Source organism: Esox lucius, chromosome 4 (genome assembly GCF_011004845.1).
Source record: "Esox lucius isolate fEsoLuc1 chromosome 4, fEsoLuc1.pri, whole genome shotgun sequence".
Classification (NCBI taxonomy): Eukaryota; Metazoa; Chordata; class Actinopteri; order Esociformes; family Esocidae; genus Esox; species Esox lucius.
The window spans coordinates 19669601-19687258 of NC_047572.1; the positions used below are offsets into that span (position 1 = coordinate 19669601).

The 17658-nt window shown below is 42.0% G+C and overlaps 1 protein-coding gene across 1 annotated transcript; it reads left to right on the plus strand.

Moving 5' to 3' along the window:
* Nucleotides 1–8449: 8449 nt before the first annotated feature.
* slitrk2 (SLIT and NTRK-like family, member 2) lies at nucleotides 8450–13668 on the plus strand. The gene has a single exon (XM_010902005.3). The coding sequence runs from the start codon at nucleotides 8996–8998 to the stop codon at nucleotides 11555–11557; it is 2562 nt and encodes an 853-aa protein (XP_010900307.1). The 5' UTR covers nucleotides 8450–8995; the 3' UTR covers nucleotides 11558–13668.
* The last annotated feature ends 3990 nt before the right edge of the window (nucleotides 13669–17658 follow it).

Consider the following 17658-nt stretch of genomic DNA (forward strand, 5'->3'; position numbering starts at 1 on the left):
ATTTTTCAGGATAAATCATAATTCAAAGCAGACTGCTGTGGCTATATCTGTGGGGACTGTGTGTGGAATGCACAACAGCAAAACCCTTACATTTGATTATGTTTATTGGTGTATTAAAGAAAGCTGTGGTGTCCAGGGCTGCTTGCCTAAGATATGCCTTAATGTGCCTTATTTACAATATGACTAGGAGGGTGGCTTTGAACTTAAATCTGAATTTTTTGCAAATGTAACAGGGAGAGGTTTACCATGTGAAATGTAAACTACATGTTTTATAAAGAACAATTGACAGATGACCACTTTGGTAATCTCCCAACATGTTTGTAGCCTTATTAAGGCTAATTCAACATACTGCCCAAAAATGTAAGATAAATGATTCTCTGTGGCTGTGGTTGCTGATTCTCTGTGGCTGTGGTAAGCAAGAGTTTTGGTAAATAACTCTTTTGCCTGCTCATATGCTTGGTTGATGAATTGTTTTCATTGCAGTCGTTTGTCAAAATGAGCTGCGTGCCCTGCATAGAATGGGAGGAACTCCCTTTCTGGAGGTTTTGGTAGTCTTTCCATTGGAAATGGATGTTTGGTCCACAAGGATTTCACTGGGGCTAGGAATGGCATTGGATTCTCCTGGGTTCACTGCAACACAGTTTTTTGCTCGCAGCAACATGTGATTTTGTTTTTGATTTATTGACTTCTCTATTGGACTTAAAGGTGGGGTTGCCCACGGAATGGATTGGGAGACACTTTTTTACAAGGATTTCTTAGGATAACTCAATGTCACCTGTTGTGGTGCAAATGAAAGTGACAACAGGTGCACTGGAGAGGCAACATCAAGATAACCCCCAAAATGGGTATGGTTTTAGAGGTGGTGGCCACAGACAATTGCTCTCTCCTTACCCTTCCTGGCTGATTCTTCTCTAGTTTTGTATTTTGCTAGTGTCCTTGTCACCACTGGTAGTATGAGGCGGTACTTGCAGCCCATTCAGGTTGCACAGGTAGTCCAGGTCCTCCAGGATGGCACATCCATACGTGACATTGCACGTGTCCTGTCTTCCTCCAATTGTGACAGAATGATCCACCACCAAACCAGGACGCAGAGCCAAGTGGAGTAAAGAACACGAGAAATGTCAATTCCCTGTTTATTTACATATTCCATGATTCTTCATTATTTAGTGTGGACATGTATACCTATGTATTTTATTTCAGTCCTAGCAGGCAATCATTGGAATGTTAATGGTTTAGAGATGTTTGTGTAAACTGTGAATGCAGGGACAAAGGGGTTTGCTTGTTATTGCCTAGCTAGCTTGCTTCTCGAGATGACACCACTTTGTCTTATAAGACGGCCCCAGAACAGATAGGAATGTGTGTCTAATCGATGATGGGTCTATTCTTTAGGAATAGTTTGTCATCCTTTGGTCAGTAAACCAACCCCCATGCCTTTAGTTCTGAGATATTAACGAGAGTGGGGTTTGGGGAAGCTCTCTCTTGCATTTTCCTCCTTTCTGCCTGCATCTTTGCTCTTGCAAACATCTTGAATCTCTGGAGAACTTTCATCTTTGATACTTGTACTGTAATTGTTATAGTCTTTAGATATTAAATTCATTTGTTACATTAATTAGTTGACTATCTGAATTAATCCCCCGCCCTGAGCCACCAGTACCGGCCCCCCGCCCTGAGCCACCAGTTCTGGTCCCCCACCCTGAGCCACCAGTACCGGTCCCCCACCCTGAGCCACCAGTACCGGTCCCCCGCCCTGAGCCACCAGTACCGGTCCCCCGCCCTGAGCCACCAGTTCCGGTCCCCCACCCTGAGCCTCCAGTACCGGTCCCCCACCCTGAGCCACCAGTACCGGTCCCCCGCCCTGAGCCACCAGTACCGGCCCCCCGCCCTGAGCCACCAGTTCTGGTCCCCCACCCTGAGCCACCAGTACCGGTCCCCCACCCTGAGCCACCAGTACCGGTCCCCCGCCCTGAGCCACCAGTACCGGTCCCCCGCCCTGAGCCACCAGTTCCGGTCCCCCACCCTGAGCCTCCAGTACCGGTCCCCCACCCTGAGCCACCAGTACCGGTCCCCCGCCCTGAGCCACTAGTTCCGGTCCCCCACCCTGAGCCACCAGTTCCGGTCCCCCACCCTGAGCCACCAGTACCGGTCCCCCACCCTGAGCCTCCAGTGCTGGTCCCCAGCCGGGGCCTCCAGTGCCGGTCCACTGCCCGGGGCCGATCCCACGACTGGGGCCTCCAGTGCCACCCTTAGAGGGGTGGGACAACAAGCCACTGCTGCCACTACCTCCAGAGTGGCGGTCTAATGAGCCCCTGCCCATCCTGCATCTGGGGCAGAGCCTCCTCCCTCCACTCCTGCTGTTACCCTATTCTCACTCTGCGCCTCTTGTCTTGCCTTCCTTCGACCGTGACACTACCTAAAATAAGTTGTTGCCTAGATGCCAAATTATTTCTTAGCAGTTCTGATTTGTCTTTTCATTGTGCATTGCAATTTAATCTGCGTGCTCGGTAGGCTAATCTGGGAAAGCTACAATGATCGAAGATGAACATTCAAAGATTTATTCATTCATAATAGCAGCTATCTAAAAATGTAATAATATAAGGGCTCATTAAATGGCTTTCACCACCACATGGAGAGACCCTACAGGTCCTCGCCAGAGTATAAGGAATATAAATAAATAAACAATTAGATAAATGTAATTGTTTAATTAATTCATAGTGTGTTGTATAGAAACAAACTTTCTGTGATTAAAAGGGAGACGGGAGTTAAAGTAGTATTTTGAGGAATCTGAAATTAAAGAGAACATTAAAACTCATTAACTATATTCTCAATCAAATGGACATAAAATGTAAAGTGTTTATTTCTGCTAAATTAATTCATCATAATGATTTTCTAGTTCAGGTTTTGAGATCCATTTATGGTTCAGATTCTTCTCAAGAAAATGTTCAGATTCTATTAAGCCCCCGGAATGGGTGAAAACACTGCCTTGCAGTGCTTCATTTAACAGACATTTTCATGCCAATCTTTGAATTACTAGTGAGGTTTCATCAAAGCACTTATGTTAAATGAGACATGAAACGTAAATTTGCTTAATCACTGAAACACTGAAGTGAACTCTTACGTAATTTGGTCAGCTGCATGATTAACTACTATGTTTAAACATGTTAGAGGTTGAAATATCTGGTTAGCAAAAGACTCCACCCATTGCAAAAGGAAACTCAGAAACAAGTTTGATATATAAAACAATTGGTCTTTGGTTTCCCACCAGAGATTGGATCCACCAGCTATCTTCCTTCACGTTATTGTTCTGGAGGAAGTGAAAATATTGTTTGATGAATGCTAGGGGCAACTTCAACCTAGGCCTAACATGCATGTTTTCAGATGAACGGTTAATAATATATGCTGTACTGGCTAGGTCTGTTTATGAAAATTTAAATGTAAATGACACAAGCTGAAGCAACTGTAAACAAAAAAAAAGGTTTATTCAAAACAACTATCCAATCTAATCTGACATGTTCCTTATTACAAGGGTAAGGGACACAACAGGGAGGATTCACAGAGACAGTGTTGTTAACTGGTTGGATCATTTACTTGAATACTGCCAGTTCTTGTTATCCCAGCCGCAGCATCCATATACCAGAGTATGTGAGCGCAGTTGAGCAGCCGGAAATCCCACTCTTTGCTCTCAGAGTAAGGCCTTCTTGGCAAATAGAATCAAGAAATTACTATAGTTTTCTTGGTTAAATAAACAGGTATTTCTTTTGTACATTAAATATTTTTGCTGTCACTAATTATTAAGGAATATGTATGATTTCTGTTTAAATTGGCTAACTAACTATCCTTAAGAGTTGAATCATTTTAACATTTAACAGTCCTTTTTACTGAACTAATTAAATGGCATAGAGAAAATGGGCAGAATGGTCAGACAAGCAAGTTCGCTTAGTTGTATGCGCATTGTGAGCAGGTTTGTTGCTAGTAAAATCTTGACAGCCAGATAAAGAAGTTAATAGGGTTTATTTACTTTTTCTTCATAAATGTTGGCTAATTATTGCTGGATAGCTGCTATAGTTGTGTACTGTAGGCTGTCTCTTATTGGCCCCCTGCAAATCCAAAAGATTACAATGTGTTGCTGACAATGAAATAAAGTCTACAACATTTTTATGTAATAATGATCAGCCGACTTCCTGCATTAAAATGTGTCAGACTGTAGTTATTTTGTATAAATGTATATATTCAGTAGCCTTTCTTAGTTGTTTTTAGTGTACTGTATTATACACTCTGACTTAACCATTAAACTCATACTTGCGTCTATATTTCTGGATTTGCAAAACTTTATATTAAAGGGTTACAGTACACCGATCAGCCATGACATTATGATCACCTGCCTAATATTGTGTAGGTCCCCCTTTTGACACCAAAACAGCCCTGACCAATCGAGGCATGGACTCCACTGGACCTCTGAAGGTGTGCTGTGGTATCTGGCACCAAAACGTTAGCAGCAGATCCTTTAGGTCCTGTATATTGCGAGGTGGGGCATCCATGGATCAGACTTGTATGTCCAGCACATCCCAAAGATGCTCGATTGGATTGAGATCTGGGGAATTTGGAGACCAAGTCAACACCTTGAACTCGTTGTTATGTTCCTCAAACCATTCCTGAACCATTTTTGCTTTGTGGCAGGGCGCATTATCTTGCTAAAAGAGGCCAATGCCATCAGGGAATACCACTGCCATTAAAGGGTGTACATGGTCTACAACCATGCTTAGTTAGGTGGTATGTGTCAAAGAAACATCTACATGAATGGCAGGACCCAAGGTTTCCCAGCAGAACATTGCCTAACGCCTCACATTGCCTCCGCCAGCTTGCCTTCTTCCCATAGTGCATCCTAGTTTCATGTGTTTTCCAGGTACGTTACGCACACGCACCTGGCCATCCACATGATGTAAAAGAAAACCTGATTCATCAGACCAGGTCACATGCCCATTGTAGTGGACAGGGGTCAGCATGGGCACCCTGACTGGTCTGTGGCTACGCAGACCCATACGCAACTGCGATGCACTGTGTGTTCTACACCTTTCTATCAGCATCAGCATTAACTTTTTCAGCAATTTGAGCTACAGTAGCTCGTCTGTTTAATCGGACCCCACGGGTCAGCCTTTCCTCCCCACGTGCATCAATAAGCCTATGATCCTGTCGCGGGTTCACCACTTTTCCTTCCTTGGACCACTTTTGATACGTACTGACCACTGCAGACTTGGAACACCCCACAAGGGCTGCAGTTTTGGAGATGCTCTGACCCAGTCGTCTAGCCATCACAATTTGGCCCTGGTCAAAGTCACTTGCCCATATTTCCTGCTTCTAACACATCAACTATGAGGACAGAATGTTAATTTGCTGCCTAATATATCCCACCCACTGACAGGTGCCATGATAACGAGATTAACCGTGTTATTGACTTCCCCGGTCAGTGGTAATAATGTTATGGCTGATCGGTGTATATTGCATCTGTAAAACCGCAAGAAAATATTTATTTTATTAATTTAATTAACTTAATTAATTGTTAGATTGCACTATATTACTTACAATATGGAAAGTAATAGATTTAATAACGTAAATAATTTACTGAATGTGCCACAAAAATTGTTCCAATGGTTAAGAAATCCAATAATAGTATGTTATACTGCTGTTACAAATGTATTATTCCAACAGTAAACATACCGTACTGTCCTTGAAAGGGAGGAAAACCAAACTAAAATTAAAATAAATTACAATGAAAATCCTAATGTGGTATACAAATTCCAACAAACAGAACAAACATGCAATAACTTTTGAATACAAAGTAAATCTTAAATAAGTATGATTCATGTACTGTTGTTACATCTTCTCATTTATGGATCTTATCAATAAAGCTCCATTAATTAAATTATCTTCAGCAGTGAAAAACACTGCATGATATTTTCCTTTGGGTTCTCCACCTTGCTGGAGGCACATATTGACTTGCTAGCATTGCCTTTGTGTACAGAATCATCTGCATGTGCTCCTACATCTCCACCATTATGATCATAGTTATATTTGGATGGTTTGTTTTGGTGGTTCTTTGACCATATTGGAGAGCTGTCCTTTCAGCTTTTGCAAAGCAGATGAAAAAAAATCCTTACAGCACCTGTACTTGTAGGGGAGAGCGGGGTATTCTACCACACTTTTACATTTACAAGGCACAATACATCACAATGGTATAAATGTCATACCAAATGAAAGAAGGAAGTCCTGGGCACATTTTGTATTCCTCACCTCTTCCTAGGGAATTTGGCAACTCTTTTCAATCAAAGTAATTATGCTGGCATAGCAACTGCAACTTCACCTGCCTCACTGCTTTTAACATTATGTCAGGTGGTGTGAAGTCATTTTCTGTCTTTTATCATTTCTAACCATGTTCTTTCCTTCCCTTTTCCCTTCCTTCCTTTCTTCTTTCCTTCAAAAACACATTTCCTCATTGAAACTGCATATTCATCAACTTGTTTCCACTGTCAACTTGCAATACATAACACCACACTACATTCATGACGCAGTATGAAGTAATGTGTGTGTGTGTGTCACGTGCTGGGGTGTGGAAGGACACAGGTGCAGAGTCGAAATAACAGGGATAATCCATGTTTAATAACATGCCAAGCTGGCCAAGCGCTGGCTGCGCTGGCTGCGGCTCCCGGGGAGCAGGGGGCGCTGGCTGCGGCTCCCGGGAAGCAGGGGGTGTTGGCTGCGGCTCCCGGGCATCAGGGGGCGCTGGCGGCGCTGGCTGCGGCTCCCGGGTAGCAGGGGACGCCGGCGGCGCTGGCTGCGGCTCCCGGGGCACCGCGGGGCACTGGCTGCGGCTCCCGGGCAGCGCGGGCACCAGGGAAACACCCAGCGTCTTGGGGCTGGCACCAGACGTAGGCCAGGTGTTGGCTTCGCCAAGCTGGCCGGGGACTCTTCCTCAGGCGGCGAGAACCGGTACGGCAGGTCCCTGAAGCCCCACCAGTCCTCACTCCGCCCAACTACCCGGAAGGCCTCCGGGGGAGGCAGCCGCGCCTCAGGGTCCTCCGGCTGCCCCCAGGGCGCCGCAGAGCTCGGGGCAGGAGAGGGCGCTGCAGAGTCCGGGGAAGGAGAGGGCAGCAGGGGGCGCTAGCTGCGGCTTCCAGGCAGCAGGGGGCGCTGGCTGAGGCTCCCGGGCAGCAGGGGGCTCTGTGTCAATATCAGGCCAACAAAGGAGTTCCCCTACCGTCCATCTCTGCCATGTCCTTTGTAGGTGGTTCATTCTGTCACGTGCTGGGGTGTGGAAGTGCCACCTCCTGTCCTGTCCTGACTATGCCCCGAGCCCAGCGCAGAGATGGCTAGAGACATAGTGACAGTGTGAATATACTGTATCATACAGTAGGCAAGTAGTGTGTTAGTAGACGCACTGACACATGCAAGAACAGTCTTATGTAGTCAAGGTAAATGCTGCTCTAAACCATATATATATATATATATACATATATATATATATATACACACACACAAACACACTGTAATAATCCATTTACAGTAACATGTAATACTATTTTCAGAGCTGATTACACAATATTACAATATTTTTGAGCATGTTCTATGTGTCTATGTATAGTGGGACCAGTTGTCACGTGAAGACTTGACCCAGGGTAAATGAGATAACGTACCCAAAATGTGTGCTAATGTTGGCTAAATCTCAAGGTTAGCTCAAGATCCTCTACTCACTGCAAAATTCAAATTTTTAATATTAATGCTTAACAAAGTTTTCTTGCATAAAATGTAAAGTGGTAATAAATAAACTTCTGTTCACCACAGATTAGAGTGATGTTGACCAGATGAGAACAGGATGTTGACAATAGAACATGTAGTCACACAAAGAAGCTATTTGATTTTTGAGAGAGCACCTCTAGTGTTGGAGGTATGAAGAGTGTGACAACTTACCCGTGTGATGTTTACCCCGCTCTCCCCTATATGTCTTTATTCAAACTGATGTTTACAAACACTACCTAAAATATTTTCTTGTGTCATCTTTTTATCTATCACATTTATCCAGTTGGTCTCTTAGGCAGGTTCAGGAGAGTCAAAATTGAAATATATAAGCAAAGATGCGCATCTTACCTAACCCTTTTACTTTTGATAGCACTCCGAATTTCACCACGAAATGTTTGCAGGTCGTTTATGTTGGTTCGTTTTTAGGGAAATAAAACCACATTAGATTGCATAGGTTTTCAGTATAATGTATCGTGATACTGCGTTTTCATTATTAATTGAGGCACCAGCAGATACCAGTAGCAAAGCTATTTTACTGTTGCGAAGAATGCACAACTTTTCTTACCAAGTATGACATTTTGTCGACGCTAGTGACGTAGGGCTCGCATGCTTTGAATGTGGGAGGACATAGAGCAGAAATTCTAAGGCATACATAGCATTCTCAGTAGGTCAGTTGCGCAAGCGGAGAATTCCTCAGACCGTATTTAGCATCCCGTCTATCTGAGAGTTTGTTCTCTCACCTTTTCCATCGAGACAATTAAGAAAAATATAATTGGAATGTCTGTCTGCCTTTTCTTTTGCGAAAATCGAATTTAAATTTTATGAAGAATAACGTTTCTGGGGGTCAAGGCGAGGCGAGACTGTACAATCTCTATAGCTCAGTGAGTATCTCGCTGTTTCTGATTGTGCTGCTCAGGAAATGCTTGAAACTGCTGCATGAATAGTCGTGCTTAACACCGGGTATTGCAGTATATTGCGAAGCAAGCCCCCGATTAACAATGTGCCCATTCAAGCCTGTCCCTGAGTGTGTCTGGTGACTGATTCCTGGTTTAATATGGTTTTTGGATTGTAACGAAGATCAATGGAGAGTCCTACGCGTCCATGCGCCTTGATTTGTTAATTTTGGTTTGCATGTCCCCTCTGAAATTCCCTACTCCAATGCTCATTACACGTTGATGCTGGATAATTCAGCAGAATTATTGTAAAAATGCTGAACAGCGTCTTTTTGCTTAGCATATTAACTGTGACCAGTATCGCATCGAAGACAGAAAGCCGCAAAACTTCAAAAGACATTTGTAAGAACCGCTGCTCCTGTGAGGAAAAGGAGAATATTTTGAGCATCAACTGTGAAAACAAAGGATTTACAACGGTTAGTCTATTTCAACCGCCATCGAACAAAATCTGCCAACTCTTTCTCAATGGAAACTTTCTTTCGAGACTAAATGCGAATGAGTTTATCAATTATGGTAATGTAACATCCCTTCATCTGGGAAACAACGGGTTGCAGGAGATAAAGACTGGAGCTTTTACAGGATTGAGATTTTTAAAACGACTTCATCTTAACAACAATAACTTGGAAATAATCAAAGAGGACACCTTTGCTGGTTTAGAGAGTTTGGAGTATTTACAAGCAGATTATAATTACATCAGTGCCATTGAAGCAGGTGCATTCGGAAAATTAAATAAGCTCAAAGTACTGATTCTCAATGACAACCTCCTTCTATCTCTTCCCAACAATGTATTTCGATTCGTTATGTTAACGCATTTGGATCTAAGGGGGAACCGTCTTAAGATTCTGCCTTTTGCTGGTGTTCTCGAGCACATAGGCGGTATTATGGAGATTCAACTGGAGGAGAACCCATGGAATTGCACCTGTGATCTGATCCCTTTAAAAGCCTGGCTGGACACTATCTCCGTTTTTGTAGGGGACATCGTGTGCGAGACCCCCTTTAGATTGCATGGCAAGGACATTACCCAATTGATTAAACAAGATTTATGCCCCCGAAGAAATGCTGGTGATTCTAATCACCGCGCAATGCAGCCCCCTTCTGATTCCCAATACCACGGCCCCTCTCCCACCCTGCACACCGGTTTCACTCCAACAAAACCCCCAAGGGCCTCCCGCCCCCCTAAAATAAGAAATCGCCCCACACAACGGGTGACGTATAGTAAGGACAAACAAGTATTTGGGCCTATAATGGTTTATCAGACTAGGTCCCCAGTTCCGATGACCTGTCCTAGTATTTGTGTCTGCACTTCTCAGAACCCAGACAGCGGATTAAATATCAACTGCCAGGAGAGGAAATTGCATAACATAACAGAGCTTACCCCTAAACCCTCATATCCAAAGAAATTGCATTTAACAGGCAATTACTTACAGACTATATACAGAACAGACCTAACCGAATACAGCTCACTAGAGCTGCTCCACTTGGGAAATAATAGGATAGCTATTATTCAGGATGGAGCCTTTGAAAACCTGGCTAATCTACGGAGACTGTATCTCAATGGCAATTACATTGAAAGTCTATCCCAGTCATTATTCGCGGGGCTGCAAAGTCTCCAATACTTATACATGGAGTACAACGTTATCAAGGACATTTTACCCCATACGTTTAACTCGTTGCAGAATTTGCAGCTGCTGTTCCTCAACAACAATCTATTGAGATCCCTACCCGACAATGTTTTTGGGGGGACTATGCTGACAAGACTAAACCTGAGGAACAATCACTTCTCGCACTTGCCGGTGCGCGGTGTACTCGACCAGCTTTCCGCATTTATTCAGATCGACCTGCAGGAGAACCCATGGGATTGCACCTGCGACATCGTTGCTCTTAAAAACTGGATGGAGCTGTCCAGTACCAGCGTAGTTGTAAATGAGATCACATGTGATTCACCCTCGAAACACGCAGGTAGGCTGCTTAGGTCACTGCGTAACGATGCAATTTGTCCCGAGCCTAACGAGGTCACAGTAACCAAGGCCCCTACAGTCAGTCCCAGCACTGACTCCACTCCTCCCACTTCCATCACGCCCACAGACCAGCAGATTCCCGAGATACACGCGGAGGTGCCCCTATCTGTTCTTATTCTCGGACTGCTCGTGGTGTTCATTCTGTCAGTCTGTTTCGGGGCTGGTTTGTTTGTATTCGTCCTCAAAAGACGCAAAGGAGTTGATAGCGTTCCCACCAGTACCAATAATTTAGATTTAAACTCATTTCAGGTACAGTATGGTTCATATAGCACGGAGCCCACTGCAGATAAAGCAGAGACGCATGTTTATAACTACATTCCTCCTCCTGTTGGTCAGATGTGTCAGAACCCCATCTACATGCAGAAAGACAGTGAGCAAGTGACCTACTATAGGAATCTAAGAGAACTAAGCTTCAGCACTATCATGGACACTAAAAAGTCGGAACCCCCAAGCCCTTATACCATAAGTACAGTGGAGTTCATTGAGAAACAATCTTGTGCCAATCGTGAGCCGGAGCTGCTTTATCAAAACATTGCAGAGAGGGTTAAGGAGCTTCCGACTGCAGGAGCTCTGAATTATAATTTTTGCACTTTACCGAAAAGACAAATACTTCCTCCATATGACACGACTAGACGAAACAACCAGGACAGGTTGAATAAAACTGTTCTCTATGGAACTCCGCGAAAATATTATGTTGAACAATCAAACAATGAACACCCTTTGCTGCCTGGGAAACTAAAAACAGAACCGGACTACCTCGAAGTTCTGGAAAAACAAACAGCAATGAGTCAGTTGTAAGATATTGACCTAATTACCATAATCACACATACCTATTATCGATATGTATGCAGGCCTATTGTATGTACTCCACAAATTGACGAGTCCAATAGAAAGCAACCTAAGTATTTTCTCTTCTTTCTTTACAGCTGTATTTGAGTAAACGTATATGCAGTTATTATTTTACTGGAGATTTAAATTATTTCTTTTACTTGAAATACATAGGCCGTAGCAGGTACCGCAAGAACTATGTAAAATAGGCTATGTTGTGCATTTTATATTCTATATTTTATCTGTGGGAACGAATATCTTTTTTTTTTTAGAACAACAGACGTGAGTCATATTATGAAATTACATTCCTGTACATAACAGCCTATCGATGGTGAGTGTGAAACACATGTACTGGTTCCGTCCACTTGGCGATCCATTAGTTCCTGAAGTGCCTTTGCACTCCACGTATTTTACCTTCGCTTTCTGCAAATTTAAATTTTATAAATGCTGTATTTTAAGAATCTTTATGTAAAATATAATTGTCCAATACATTAAAGAATATTGAGGAGGTTAAGATAGTATGGTAGCGAATATGTTTTGAATATCTTTCAAGATGTACACTTTAGAGGATTGCATACATTATGTGCAGTACACTGTACCATAAGCCCCATCCAATTCTCACTGACGCACTTTGTCTAGTCTGAAACTTGAAATGAGCATTGTTAAGATTTCGTCTGTCTGCCAGTTTCTCTCTCTCTATATCTCTCTCTCTCTCTGTATGTGTGTGTGTGTGTGTGTGTGTGTGTGTGTGTTTTCTGTTGCGCGCTAGCGTGCTCATGTGAGGAAGCGGGTGTGTGGTTTAAGCGCAGTAGCACTTCTATCTTTAATGGAATCTGTAGGACATCTTGTATTTGAAGAGGAATTGTCTCAACACTTATGGCTGAATGACCGACGTGCATGCAATTTAACGACAAAGGGATTATAGGACCTTCACAGGAATACCTCAGGACTACCCATTCGTTTTACATATACATTTTCGGACCTGTAGTGCCCTCTACATGTACCTGCTTTTATTTAAATTTCTCCTCAACTACTGCTCCCCTGTAGCCTACTTGAAAAGCACAACATGATTATTAGTTCTCAACGCTCCTTACACCCAAAATGATTTGTTTGTAGTGGACAAGTTATTATCTAGCCTTTTAGACTACATATTTTGAGGTCTGCTGTGGACCTACCTTCTCCAGATCCATTGTTTCGCTATCCATGGTGCTGATATTTTGCCGCTTGCTACTAATGGTGTACAGTGTCCATGGATTCTTAGACTTTTCACTGATTTGTTTTATTTCACATTTACTTATTTAAGAGTTCACTTTGTTATCATATCGAAATAAGTATACTGAGAACCAAATCAAGTGTGATTTGATTGATAGTTGTATGTGTTGCTTCATATTTTTAATACACAACAATATGAAAATGTTTATGTGAGTCTTACAATCCTGGTATTTTGCTTGTAAGTGAGCTTGTGCTTGTGGGTCAATAGCAGAGGCTATTTGAATTGGTATGAGTGAGACTGAGTGAAAGTGCTGTTCATCCCTTCTGAAACTGAGTGATTTTCTTTCCTGGTCACAATGGGCCTCTGTGTTGCTGTTTACTGATGCTGTGTAGAATGAGAGGGTTGGACATGTCTAGCACACCAATGAGGCAGCTAGCTTCCTCCCTCCCTTCCCGTCCGCTCCTCTTATTACACATGGGACTGAGAGGAGGAGAGATGGCAATGGCATGCAATAGCTTTACCACAGAAACTATCAATCACTCCGGTCAGTTCACACCGGTAGATAGGATAACGTATTTTAAAGTGACATACAATTTGGAGTTGAATTTTATGTATGTGGATGAGTGAATAAATTGATTTTTCTGGGGCACATAGTTTGCACTTTAGTTTCATTGGGGTAGTTTTGTCACAAATCATGTAAATCCTTGAATATTGGAAGCAATTATAGCTGTCTTTATTCATCAACATATTGTAATTGATTCAAACTCAGTTGACTCTCTTTAATTTAAATCCACGATGCACTGTGAGTGCTTACTTAATGGACAAAAATAAACAACATATATCAGTTTGTATGCACAGAATACCTGGAAATTATACACATACATACGCACACACAATGTGTGTATATATATATATATATATATATATATATATTACATACAGTATATTGGAAGGTATAGAGCTGACCCCAACACCCATTGTCATATTAAATAACATGACTTCACAAAGAATGTTCCATGCTACCTGACTGGCTGAAATTCCAGATTTTATTTTCAAACAGCTCTTATACAAAACAGGAAGTATTTAGAAGAAAACAGGATAATCACATTTTGGTCTGCATATGGTTGTCTGTTGTAAACGAAGGTGCTGCCTTGTTATGCTAAAGACTTGTGGGAAAATAGAAGCAATCAATTGAGACTGCTATTAGATGCTTGCTTTCTGCTAGGGGTCTCTTCTTAGGCAATCCTTGATGTTGTCAGAAATGCTGTTGGGCATGTTTATGCTTATGCTCCTCTTGGATTTGTGATGAGGCTCAAGAGTGGCTCATGTTTGTTGTATGATACTGAATCTCTTTGACATGGAGACCGAGTGTTAGAAGCATAGAATGTCAATATTTCTCTTTCACTGGGATTGGACTGAGTTGCAACCAATAGTCACTAAGGAAGAGATGCTGGGATATATTGTTTGAATGGTATAGCAAGGTCTAGGAGTGTATGTATAAATGCTGTCCCTCTACAGAATATGGATATTGCTGCTAATAATTAGTTACTACTAAAAGTAATTGAGTACACAACCAAGCTAATTGAAATACTCAGCCATAGGCTGAAATTACATTCTGCTTAAGGCCACATTTATATTAGAATTAACAAGTAAATTATACAGTAATAACTGTAGTAACAACATACATTGGTATTGCTATTTATATTGACATTTTAATCTTTAGCAGATGCTCCAGTGAGAGTTATAGGAGAAATTATGGTAAAGCGGCTTGCTCAAGGGAACATCAACAAATGTGACCTTGTTGGCTCTGGGATTAAAAACAGCGACCTTTCTTACAATTTATTATGACTTTAGGGTGTCACAGTGCGAGGGAGGCAGGACACAGGCACAGGATGTTCTTCTTCATGATCTATAACTGAAACAAAAACAATAAAAGGAGAGTCAAACTGCAAAACTGAAGCATACACACAAAAATGACAGACAAAACTAAGGGGAAAACAAGGGCTACTTAAATAAGATCCCCAATCAGAGGCAATAGGGAGCAGCTGCCTCCAATTGGGGACACTTATCACAGTAGCACAGAGATAGCAAGAGGCACCTCTGTGGTCAGGCCCTGACTGTTGTCCCCAGGCGCATGGAGGTGACTAGAGGACCCCAGCCAGGACACGGCACAGGGATTATTACATGCACAGGATATGTGACCAATACTAAACATAAGTGATTCATTTGGACATTAATTTAATCTGTCCCAATACTTTTGGTGCAATGAATGGAGACCTGGGTATGAAATGAATTGTCATTACTCAAATATGAATACTATTTATACAAATTCTGTCAAATTAAAGCTGTAAATTTACACTTTTACCTCAAAGAACTTGTTTGATTTCATATCCAACCTTTTGGAGTTGGCATACAAATGAATGCTTCGCTTAAGCAAAAATCTAACATTAACCCAGCACTGCAGTAATTACGTAAAATTGTAACTTCCTTGTGAACCACGATTACATTCAGTATGAATATATCAGCGGTGCTATTACATTTTGTATCAACATATCCCAGTGCAATTGATCCTTAATGACTTGTGATTAAGTTCAATATCAACAGAGAAGAAACCTTTCCCTACCATCACTACCCAGCCGCCAGAGGCAGTTATGAACATACAGTATCTCACAAAACTGAGTAGAGCCCTCACAGTTTTGTAAATATTTGATTATATCTTTTCATGTAACAACACTGAAGAATTGACACTTTGCTACAATGAAAATAATTGAGTGTACAGCTTGAATAATAGTGTAAATTTGCTGTCCCCTCAAAATAACTCAACACACAGCCAATAATGTCTAAACCGTTAGCAACAAAAGTGAATACACCCCTAAGTGAAAATGTCAAAATTGGCTCATGTGACTCATTAGTGTTACAAGATCTCAGGTGTGAATGGGGAGCAAGTGTGTTCATTTGGTGTTATCGCTCTCAAACTCCCTTATACTGGTCACTTGAAGTTCAACATGGCACCTCATGGCAAAGAACTCTCTGAGGATTCTACATAAAGATGGCCTAGGCTATAAGAAGATTGCCAAGACCCTGAAACTGAGCTGCAGCATGGTGGCCAAGATCATACAGTGGTTGACCAAAGAAGTTGAGTTCACATGCTCAGCGTCATATCCAGAGGTTGTCTTTGGGAAATAGACGTATGAGTGCTGCAATTGCAGCAGAGGTTGAAGGGGTGGGGGGGTCAGCCTGTCAGTGCTCAGACCATACGCTGCACACTGCATCAAATTGGTCTGCATGGCTGTTGTCCCAGAAGGAAGCCTCTTCTAAAGATGATGCACAAGAAAGCCCACAAACAGTTTGCTGAAGACAAAGCAGACTAAGAACATGGTTTATTGGAACCATGTCCTGTGGTCTGATGAGACCAAGATAAACTTATTTTTCAGATTGTGTCAAGCATGTGTGGCAGTAAACGGGTGAGGAGTACAAAGACGAGTGTGTCTTGCCAGCAGTCAAGCATGGTGGTGGGAGTGTCATGGTCTGGGGAACCCCTGTTGAGCATCTGTGGGGCATCCTCAAAGGGAAGGTGGAGGAGCGCAAGGTCTCTAACATCCACCAGCTCCGTGATGTCGTCATGGAGGTGGTGAAAGAGGACTCCAGTGGCAACCTGTGAAGCTCTGGTGAACTCCATGTCCAAGAGGGTTAAAGCTGTGCTGGAAAATGATTGTGGCCACACAAAATATTGACACTTTGGGCCCAATTTGGACATTTTCACTTAGGGGTTTACTCACTTTTGTTGCCAGCGGTTTAGAAATTAATGGCTATGTGTTGTGTTATTTTGAGGGGACCACAAATTTACACTGATATACAAGCTGTTCACTCACTACTTTACATTGTAGCAAAGTGTCATTTCTTCAGTGTTGTCATATGAAAAGATAAAATCAAAAATGTACAAAAATGTGAGGGGTGTACTCACTTTTGTGAGATACTGTATTAATAGTTAAACATAGTGGCTGTTTGTTAGGGTGTTGTGGTTGGGTATGGTGGTCAGAAGTTTCTGAAACTCATATTAAGTCCAATGATTGCGAGTTCCGGCGAGAGGAGAGACTTGTTTTTGTAGACTTGTTTTTAACCTTCATCCTAAACCTGACCTCAGTACTGTGAGGCCTTACCTCAAATGTAACTTAACCATAACCGTATTCCTAACCTTAACAACAGTACTTTTATGCCTCTAACCTAAACCCAAATGTAACCTTATCTGGTTACCGTAAATGTTATTCGTAAGTGATTTTTTTATTTTCAATCCATTACGTTAATGACCAATATAATAGCAAGATGTTAAGGAACAATGTTATAGCGAGTCACTAAGGAAGGATAGCACTGGACATATGTTGATTTATGGTCGTACTGATTGTATGACCATAAATCTTACAACAGCACCGGTTTGTGGTCGTACTGATTGTCATTGCGGTTTACAAATAAGTTGTACATTAACGTAATTCCTGAGAGATACGGTTGCCTGACCTTTACACTTATTTAAATATGCAGTTTGGAACTTCTGCAAAAAACTAACTTTTTTCTAAACCTCTCATTTTGCGCTGATCTGTAATATTTTGTTAATTATGATAATATGATACGTCGTTGAGCCATGAACATTTAATGTTTGATAGAGTGTTTTTTGATTACATATTGGAACATAATTTATATTGTAAACAATTTCTGAAGATGCATTTGGCTTTACAGCACTCTTTTTATAACACAGTTGTCCCAGGCAGCATGTTTTTAGACATTTGGATACTACATACAACCCTTTTTCCAAAAAACTTGGGACACTGAGTAAAATGCTAATAAAAACAGAATGCAATGATGT